This window comes from Maniola hyperantus, chromosome 7 (assembly GCF_902806685.2).
Source record: "Maniola hyperantus chromosome 7, iAphHyp1.2, whole genome shotgun sequence".
NCBI lineage: Eukaryota > Metazoa > Arthropoda > Insecta > Lepidoptera > Nymphalidae > Maniola > Maniola hyperantus.
Window position 1 is genome coordinate 3,694,768 of NC_048542.1, and position 10,200 is coordinate 3,704,967.

General features: G+C 34.7%; 1 protein-coding gene and 1 long non-coding RNA gene across 2 annotated transcripts; one reads left to right on the top strand and one right to left on the bottom strand.

Moving 5' to 3' along the window:
* The first annotated feature begins 122 nt into the window (after positions 1-122).
* On the top strand, positions 123-982 carry LOC138402598 (uncharacterized). The gene is made up of 2 exons (XR_011236956.1): positions 123-380; positions 879-982. It is a non-coding gene; the product is annotated as an uncharacterized lncRNA (long non-coding RNA).
* Positions 983-1,993: 1,011 nt separating this feature from the next.
* On the bottom strand, positions 1,994-7,723 carry LOC117983499 (death-associated protein 1). Its single transcript, XM_034970067.2, has 2 exons — positions 7,536-7,723; positions 1,994-6,617 (listed from the first exon to the last, which is right to left on the bottom strand). Exons 1-2 carry the CDS (start codon positions 7,585-7,587, stop codon positions 6,364-6,366), a joined length of 306 nt encoding a protein of 101 aa, XP_034825958.1. The 5' UTR covers positions 7,588-7,723; the 3' UTR covers positions 1,994-6,363.
* Positions 7,724-10,200: the final 2,477 nt, after the last annotated feature.

Sequence of the window (10,200 nt, forward strand, 5' to 3'; positions counted from 1 at the left end):
GTGTCCCCTTTGTTCTTGTTTGAATATTCGTGGAATATTTTAAGCATTTGTTCTCCAACAGCGCCCCCCTGTCAATGTCATTCAAGTGCCAAGAGCGCCTTGTCGCACTGTAAAGTTACCTATATGTACCTATATGACGTTTTGTCGGTCTCAATGACAGAGACAATGCTCTACAAATCTGCTATCTCCTTCTAAAGGTTGATGTACATTGCTTTCTGCCGCGTACTGTAGACAGCTATGTGCGACTACCTGTCGAATTGATTTGGATGACGAATTAGCTATTTGTATCCACAGCTTCAGGTGAGGTGAGGCAGCCGATCTCATTGGCCAATGTTACGTCTCAGCCGACTTCTTCCGTGCCACAAGTCTCGGAAGTTGAGGTAATATTTGTTATTATCCTCATCACCGGCTCACTACAGAGCACGAGTCTCTCTCAGCATGAGAAGGGTTTTGGTCATAATCTACCACGCTGGCCAAGTGCGGGTTGGCAGACTTCGCACACCTTTGAGAACATTACGGAGAACTCTCAAGCAAGGGTTCCTTACGATATTGCCTTCATTGTTAGCGCAAGTGATTTAATTGCTTAAAATGCACGTAACTCCGAAAAGTTACGAGGTGCGTGACCGGGATCGAGCCCCGGACCACTCGAATAGGAAGCCTGTCTTAACCAGTAGGTATGTCCCGCAAATTGTTATTGCGCTGGAACCATGTCTCATTAACATCGAAATGACCTCAGCCGAAATAAAAATATACCATCAGCTCGAAACTTCAGTCATTTCACGCATTAGCAATTTTGCGGGACTTATATCACAAGCGTTTCAGAAGTTTCCCATAAATCAACCATTAAAAGTAATATTTATAAATATTTCAATCCGCAGATCTACAATACGATGCTTTCCAAGAATAAACGAAAGTCTACAGAGAAAAACTAACTAGGTGTATACTTTATAAAATATATAAATAAAGTTGTTTAATAATGTAATCTGAAGCTTTTTCGTTTACTTCCGGTCATCGGAGAAAAAAAGCGATTGAATCGGTTCAGCGTTTAATGCCCGGTTTCTGAACTCGTCAGTTATGTTCTCATTAGCTGTTAACTCAATAAAGTTATGTATAAGATAAACGTCGTTTAACTGTACATGCGTTTCTGAATACAACAAAAACTATGCAACCGATAACCAGTTCATTATTCTGTCTCTAGGTGGGTCTGTTGCAGGAAACGAGTTTGAAATGCATATTATTATTTTATTTCGCCCTCAACACTAGTTTTATTAATAATAGTATTTTTTTTCTATGCTAAATAAGTGGCTAAACACTGTTTTTGCAAAGTAACGAACAACTTACTATTAAAATACTTTTTAATCTAAAAATACGCAAACCATGAACAGAACTACTGACAGATGAACCGTCAGATGACTTTATGGAATTTATAAACGGCGCAAATTGGCCAGTTAAGTCTAAACGGAGTTTATCTTGTATTGCGCTCGAGTTATCGGACCAAAAGCGCTATTGAATAGATAAACCGTCGTTAAAAGTAGGTTCTTCAGAAACCGGGCATAAGCATTTAAAGGAAGTAGGAAATTCAGGAAAAATAGGAAGTTTAATTTCAAAAATTACGCGACCGCAAGCTTTTAAAGGCTCCCCCACACAGCCGCGTTATTATCGGTCGATAATATCACATGCGTTATTGCGATATCTGTTTTCAGTACATTTTGTATTAAGATGGTCATGTAGTTACACACTGCTGCGATAATAACGCCGCAATGGAAATAGGGACGTATTATCGCAGCAGTGTGTAACTACATGACCATCCTAATACAAAATGTACTGAAAACAGATATCGCAATAACGCATGCGATATTATCGACCGATAATAACGCGGCTGTGTGGGGGAGCCTTTAAGGTTTTTCCTTATTGCATTACCTTTAATTAGGTTTAAAAAACGAAATTTTTACTGAAAATTTAATAATAAACTTAGAAATAAAAAACTACAAGAGACATTTTCATATTTTTATTTTAAACTAAAAGAAATTTAAGAAAAAAACCTACAAAACATGGTTCCAAATGTAAACACATTTCGACCAATCAAATTTTAGTAATCAATTAACAGGTTAATATTTTATTTATATTAATGAAAAACCATATGGAAATGTTAACTGAATGCAACCAATATTAAACATTTTAGCACCGATTTACCCTAATAAAATAGCATCTTTTTAAAAAAAATTTGCATTTTTGCATATTTTAAACTTTTTTTATTAGCTTTTTAATACGGCAGAACTGAATAAATACAATAAGTTTTTAATAATAAAGAAATGCTTTAAGGAATGTAAATTGAAAAATACACATTTTTTCGAAATTTGAGGAGCATGATTCTAATGCAACCAACAAATTTTCAAAAGCATGCATGGACAAATATTAAATATTATAAAACTAGTCTTCTGTTAAACATAAAACTATCTGTTTTATCAGTATTTTTGATGGATACATTTTTTATTATTAAACTTATTTTTTTATATAATATTATCATTCTTATCAGTCTTTCACAATATCTCAATATAAATTGATACAATAAATTATGTAATAATAATTATAGAAACTTTAAAATACATAATCAAGGAAACTTGGATAGATTTTATATAGTCCGACAAATCTGTGCTAAATATATATATTTTTTAAAATATATAGATAGATTTTTTTAGCGTTATACATAAACATTACACAACCGATATAAACATAAAAATAACAAGTTAAAAATAAGTATAAACTTAGGCGCATACATCGCTCGTGACATGGATGATATTAGAATCATCGGTCATTTGCGTTTAGCCTTATAGATTATTTTCATAAAACAAAAATCATAGAAAAGTCATATTTATACATAGGTATAACAAATGTTAGATTTTAGAGACAGCCACATACTCTTAGAAATTTGTCAGAAAACATTTGGGTTTTCCCATAGGCATTGTACGTTTTAACTGTATACCGAGCGCAAAATAAGTAATCCAATCTGAACAGGAGGCGTACGACTGCGCATTGTACTAACAGATCTCAGCTAGATTTAAGGATTCTTTTTTTAAAAAATAGAGATAGCGAGCCAACATGCAGGCGGGTCACTGGATGATAAGTGATTACCGTCGCCCCTGAAAATTTGCATATGAACTTCTTGTTGGTTTGGCGGCTGTGCACTGTGCAGGGCTTCTCCCAGGCCCTGTAGCACTTTGACCGTTGCCGATCTATTGTGATCGCCCCCATTTTACAGTTCTCGTCCAATACTGATTGCCGCCAAGAACAGCAGCAGCTTCTTGGCCAAATCAAATCAACTAAGATGATTTTGATTGGATTTGAATACTAATCGTGAGCCTATGGCCTGTCATCAGAGTTTTTAAATATTAGCCAATGATGACTAATATTCCTCTTTCCCCTCCAACTAAGTGTTAAGCTTGTGCTAGGAGTAGGTACGACAATAGTGCAAAGGGTGGGGTTTGAACCGAAGACCTTTCGGATTTCAGTCCACTCCTTTAACCGTTGAGCTATTGAGGTTCTAACTTTAGATTAGACTACTTGTTTTGGGATCACTGTACGATTCTGGTGTTGGCAGAGTGAGTGGGATCAGAGATAATATATTAAACAAGTATAATATTATATTATCTCTGGTGGGATAGAAAGTTATTTCTAATAATATGCGGCCGGCCTTAAGGATAGCCCGAAATTGATTAGATTGTTATAACAAGAGGATTAAATCCTAATATTACTCAAAAATGCGACAATAAATAAAGCATTGACTTAAATATACGTAGGACATTTATTCTTAAATATACCAAACTAATCACTAGGCAAACATTGATTCAAGTTAGGTGTTTTAAAAGTATGGAAAAAATTGTATTTGTTATTTTTAAATATACCAAGTACCTGTTCGAGGACTATAATTATTATTAGTTCACTTTAGACTTGCCAAAGGTGATATTATAGAGAAGGGGAAAAAATTGCTTTATTTTTTATTGTCTGCAGCCATACAAAAGTTCAGAAGTCAGAGACTTAGGGGTCAGGTTAAACACTGAGCTTTCGTTTCGTGATCATATTATACATTGTTGTAAGAAAGCTTACCGAAATCTGGGTTTCTTGCTTCGTACCGTTAGTAGTTTCACAAACATAGGCGCTATTACCGCATTATACAACGCGTTGGTAAGGAGCCAACTGGAAAGTAACGCAGTCATTTGGGCTCCACATGAGGCTAAATATAGTCTTATGTTGGAGCGGGTGCAGAATAAATTTATTAGGTTCTTGTACATGAGGCTTTATGGGTTTACCCATTTTACCCATTGATGTACCCTACACTATTTGTCTTGGGTATGGTCGGAAACAATGACATAAAGTCTAGAAGGGAATTAGCGCTTGTTCTGTATATGTTTAAAATAATAAGAGGCAAGCTATTTAATGCGGATGTATTAGGGCAGGTGAGTCTTAGAGTGCCGAACCGGTACGTGTGGCGGAGGCGCAGGCCGCCGCTGCTGGCGTTGCCGCAAGGGCGCACCAATTTGCTCAGAAAGGCGCCGCTGGCGCGCGCGGTTTGCACTCTAAACGTCGTGGCGGAGCGGATCGACCTGTTTTGTTGCACTCTGAGTGAACTCACAAGGACTGCGATGTGGTCTATATGTTATGATAGTAATAAATAATTATATTAGGTTCGTAAGTAATTCTTTTGAATGTTAGTTTAGGTTTATATGTATTTATTTTAAATTTTAGGTCAGTCTTCAGGCTGTGGTAGTAATTAATAATAAGTAGGTATATAGGTATTTTTCAAAATGTTACATTAGATATAATTTTTTTTAAGAAGTGCATATTATGTTACACTAGCGTATTAGGAATAAGCCTGTAAAGCTAGATGTAAGTGTTGCAAAAAAAAAAAAAAAAGTTTGTTTTTTCCTCAACATCGCCATTTTATTACCAGATATAAATAACTTTATACTTTTAGTATTCAAGCCAAGTTTAAATTAATATAAAAATAAAGAAAAAAAAATCTTGATCTTCTTTTTTAGATAACTGTGTACTCAGACTCTATGGTACATTCATATAGATTATAGAAATATATACAACTATTTAACACGATGAAACTACAGTGTTGACCTTTTACAATAACTAGTATATTTATTCAAAAGATTAAATGAACTTTATTAGTATTTTTATGTTGATAAATAAAATTTTAAATTATTTATTAACAAAAATTACAATATCAAAATTGATAGCCTCATCTGGTGACAGAAGGGCTGGCTCATTTTTTGTCCTGGCTGGCTGTCCAGCGCGGAAATGCAGCCAGTATTCTTGGCACCATTCCACGCGGGCATGATTTGTATAGTAATTAGATAAGGCTAGCTTTAAGTTTTATTGTAATATTTATGTTATAATATTGTAAAAAAAAATAACATCAAAACTAAGTACTTCCGAAAATAGAACGATTAATTTATAAGAAAAACACCACCAAGTACACAACAACATAATTTGATAGAATGCTTAACTAACTATCAAAAATATGGAGTCTGGTAAAGCCTGAACAAACTTAGTGCGATGGAACAGCACTGTAAAATGTCACACAAGTACACCACATACTTACGATTTGTAATGCAAGATACTTAACTGTCATAATGCAGAATCCGAAACTAATGTCGCGCCATTTTAGCAGCCTATCTTGTGAAAGTCCCGCAAATTACTATTGCGCTGAAACCATGTCTCATTAACATCGAAATAACGTCATTTTGACGTCAGCCGAAATAAAAATATACCATCAGCTCGAAACTTCAGTCTAATGCTGACGTCACTAATATGACGGCCACGCGTATCAGCAATTTGCGGGACTATACCCTTCACAAAGTTTAATTTTTCTAGGAACTGTGCACTGTGCAGGGACATTTTCATTGCACATTGTGTGTTCAAGCCTTAATACTAAGTTCTATGGTTTTATTGTACATTTAAAAAAACACCTAACAAAAATCCAGACTTGAGAAAAAGATAGAGAGCCCTAAACAACCAACATCAGTAGAATATCTGAAGCTATGATTTAAAGGCTTTTTATTGGAGCCTTAGTGATGAAATGATTTATAAAATATTGCAATCAGCTGAAATGTAGTTTTAGTAAGCACAAATTCAAACAAAAATAAAAATTTCAAACATCAATATTTAGAAAAGTAAATGTAAGAGTAATACAAATTCAGCATTTGTTGTTTTCAACATTTGTTGCAATATATCACAACTTCTGTGTTCGTTTCCATATACTAGAAATTTGTTTACTGTTTACTATCCATCTTTTTCCTAAAATCTATCCAAATCATATAACAAGATTGATATGCGTTTTCGGGCCTTCAGAACAGCCTACTTCCGAGGCTGGTGGATAATTAGGCCAGGCTTATGGTTAACGTAAGCTGGAGGCTTAGGACTATGAGCTACCTGCGCGGCTTCCGGCGGAAAGTCCGCATTACCTTTGTTAGGTGCTCCGACAATAGACACAGGGTTGGTTGGCACTGCAGAGGGGCCACCGAGCCCAGTTAGGTCTTCATTAGCCGGTTCCTTGTCATCTTTAGTGTGGGGCTGCTTGTGCTGGGTGATTCTCATTCCTCCAGCTTTTACTGTGGAAGTTATTGATTTGGTCAATGAGTAGAATGGCGTTTTCTCATCATAATCATCTACTCTCGGAATGAGAAAGGTTTAGACCATAGCCCAACATGCTGGCCCATTGTAGATTGGCAGCCTTCACACACCTTTGAGAACATTATGGAGAACTCTCAGGCATGCAGGTTTCCTCACGTTTTCCTTCACAGTTAAAACAAGTGATATTTACTCAATTACATAAAATTGGACTTTACATAAGCTCAAATGTATGCAGTAAGTTGTTAAGAGGTGTGGCATGTGTTACAATTTCACTGGCATTTAACTGCTATTCTTTTTCAAGACATTGGGGCTCATTCTCTCATACACAATCTCTATACTAACCTAAATTAACAGGTCTAAATCTAGTGCTATCCTTTTCCGAAAGTAATATTATGAAAGGAATAGCAATAGATTTAGACGTGTCATTTTAGTTTAGTTTAGAGATTGTGTACAACGGAATTAGCCATTTTGCTATGCTGTTTTCAATAGCACGTAAATTGATGGTTTTACTGTAATATACCAACAATAAGGTGGTGAACGGTGACAAAAACATGTTGTTCTTGATAAATGTTATACTTTTCATAACACGTGCGTAATTGATACAATATGACTCATCGATATGGTCTATCAACGCTGACCTTGGAGTTGTTTGTACTTTGTTTAGCAACACTCATACCTAATATGTTATGGAAATGGAAAAAATATCTATTTCAAGGTTATGAGCGTGCACTTTTATTTATAGAATTTGGGGTTTTAATGTATTTTATAGTTCATACGTGGAGCTTATCTACAATGTACAGATTGCATTTTATCTACTGCGTTCTTAAAAATTTAGAACGCCAATGTAATAAGTATATGTCTTCGTGTGTCGTAAGTAAACAAATGTAAAAACTTACCTGCGGGAGGGTGTCCCGCTTTAAGTTGGGGGCTCTCTTCTGGAGTAGACATTGCTGATAAGTTCAATGAAATGAAAATATAGCTGGACAATATAAAATCTGATAAGATTTGCGTACGTAACGTAAATTAATCGAAAACTGACAACGTGTAATGTAATGGTAAAGACGCGAAAATGATGCGAAAATGACAATCAATCGGTGACATACCATACAGTGTGACCATCTCAAAAATGATAAATGTGCCCAACACTGACTAAAAATCTGCCAAACTCGACATATCATCGCAAAAATTGCAGAATCATTGAGATAATATTTCACTCGAATGGGCCATTATTCGAAAAGGTAAATTGTGTTCCACTAGCATGGCATAATAATTAAGTAAATTGTTTTTTACTGAGGCTGATTTCGCAGGAAAGGTTCTCATTTCTTACGACGATTTATTAAGAATCAACCAAGCAAGAATGAGCCGGACTCACAAACGAAGGCTTCCGCACCATCGTACAAGAAACAACAGTTAAAATATTTTTTATGGCGCACATTTTAAAATTGTTATTAGGTATTTGTTATTATTGGAAATAGCAATAGAGATTCTGTGATAATTTAGACTATCGAGCCTTTACTGTTCACGAAATACACCAGCGGACTGCCTGACAGACGTATGGACGAGCAGCGGAGGTTTAGTAATAGGCTGCCGTTGCGGCGTTGTCACCCTTCCGGTGTGGGACCCTAAAATAAAGTAAATAATAAAACTTCAAAAATTATAAGGTGTTCCTTGATATTTACCAAAATCTGCCAGAGTTAAAAAAAATTGGTACGCGCCTAAATGGAGCCAAATCTACCCAAATGGCATAAATCTGGCACGTATGGTCACACTGTTGAGACAGATAAAAAATAAAACATGAAGTTTGAGTGAACTTAGCCACAAACTTACAAAAGTCTGGCATCGCCATCTATTAACAAATAGAAGATTTATTACAATAGTTATGGTGTTTAACGCCATCTATTGGTGAGTAGACGATTTATTTTATTAAGGTATAAGGTCTCCCTATATACACTGTAGTCTGTGGTATAAGGTATACATTAATATAGTAGATAATCTATGGTATTATAATCCCATTTATTCTTGTCAGTAATGTTTTTAACTTAGGTTTTTTATGAATAACATACCTAAACATAGATTTAAAACTTGAATACTTAATATTAGATCCTAGTTGTTTACGTACTTTTTAATAAAATTAATGATTTTCGAATTAATTAGATATTCTAGAGATGTGCAAACTGGGATAAAACACAACTCGAGTTGATACAAGTTGAAATTCATTCCTTGGAATTGATTTCGAGTTACACAACTTGAGTGTGCTAGGAAAACCATATTTTGTGATTGATGCAGTCATTAATTAATGATAGTTATGTCCTTTTTCAGTGCCATATCAGCCCAATGCACTTTTCCAGATTAATTAATGATTGATGCTGGCGATTCGCAATCGAGCCACAGCACACAGTGCATCAGAAAAGAATCTCATAGGTTACAAAGAATCTTATAAAATGGCTGCCCATTGGTGCACGAATAAACCCGACAGGGTTTTTGCTGCGTCGGAATGGAGCTTCAAATTTAAATTCTAATTCAAATTTCTTTATTGCAAATATGGGTAAACAGTGCAGATATTACAAAAAAAAATTTACAAAAAAAAATAAAAACCGACTTCGTTACACAAACACTAAAAATTTAAAAATAATTTAATTTATTACCGAATATATTATGTATACAAGAGTTAATATAGTTCCATAATAATATTTTTTGGGGTCGGTGTGTAACGAAGTCGGTTTTTATTTTTTTTGTAAAAAATTTTTATTTCACAATTTTTAGTGGCTCCATGGAATTATGCTATGACTGGTTAAAAATCTACTGTTTGCTAAGCTATTACACTGATCGCGAGCAATTTACTCTTATCTAATTTTCAAAATCGGTCCAGGCGTTTTCGAGTAATCGGGGAACATACATAAAAAAAAAAAATAAAAAAAAAAAAGATTCCGACGAATTGAGAACCTCCTCCTTTTTTTGAAGTCGGTTAAAAACAAAAAGGTACAGCCAAATTCTGCCTATTAGCATGCAATATGTTATGACTTATGATATGCCTACCTAACAACGTGTACATAGTTTTGATAAAATTAGTCACGTCTACGTCCATGATGTGCAAAGTACCATCAAGAGTCAAGACACATCCGTAATAGAGAGCCTTCTCATAAGATTTTAATGTCACCCAAATTTCTAATGCAAACCTAGCACCATCTATTAGTTGGTCACCTACAACTGTAACTGTATACATACCAATAGGTACCTACATACATATATACCTACTATACCTATAAATAAATAGGTGGTACCTACTACGTGCATTATATAGGTAAACCAAAACCACAATAGACCTTTGACTTTACAGTGTTTTATTGAGTTTCAAAACAAGTATTAATTTAACAATAATACTTAATTTATTGGTGAATTGAAAACAATAAAACACTGAAAAGTCAAAGATCCATGTGATTTTGGTTTATCTATTTAATGCACGCAGTGTAACAGGACCACCTTTTTATTGGCACCTTAATTATTATAGGTTCATTGGAATAACAACACTGATTGTGATTTACTTTTTATTTTTATTATGTC

Excerpts from the sequence above, each read along its gene's own strand:
- LOC117983499 (XM_034970067.2), bottom strand. The coding sequence starts at position 7,587 with ATGTCTACTCCAGAAGAGAGCCCCCAACTTAAAGCGGGACACCCTCCC. Across the intron at positions 6,618-7,535 it reads AGCGGGACACCCTCCCGCAG|TAAAAGCTGGAGGAATGAGA; the intron begins GTAAGTTTTTAC and ends TAACTTCCACAG.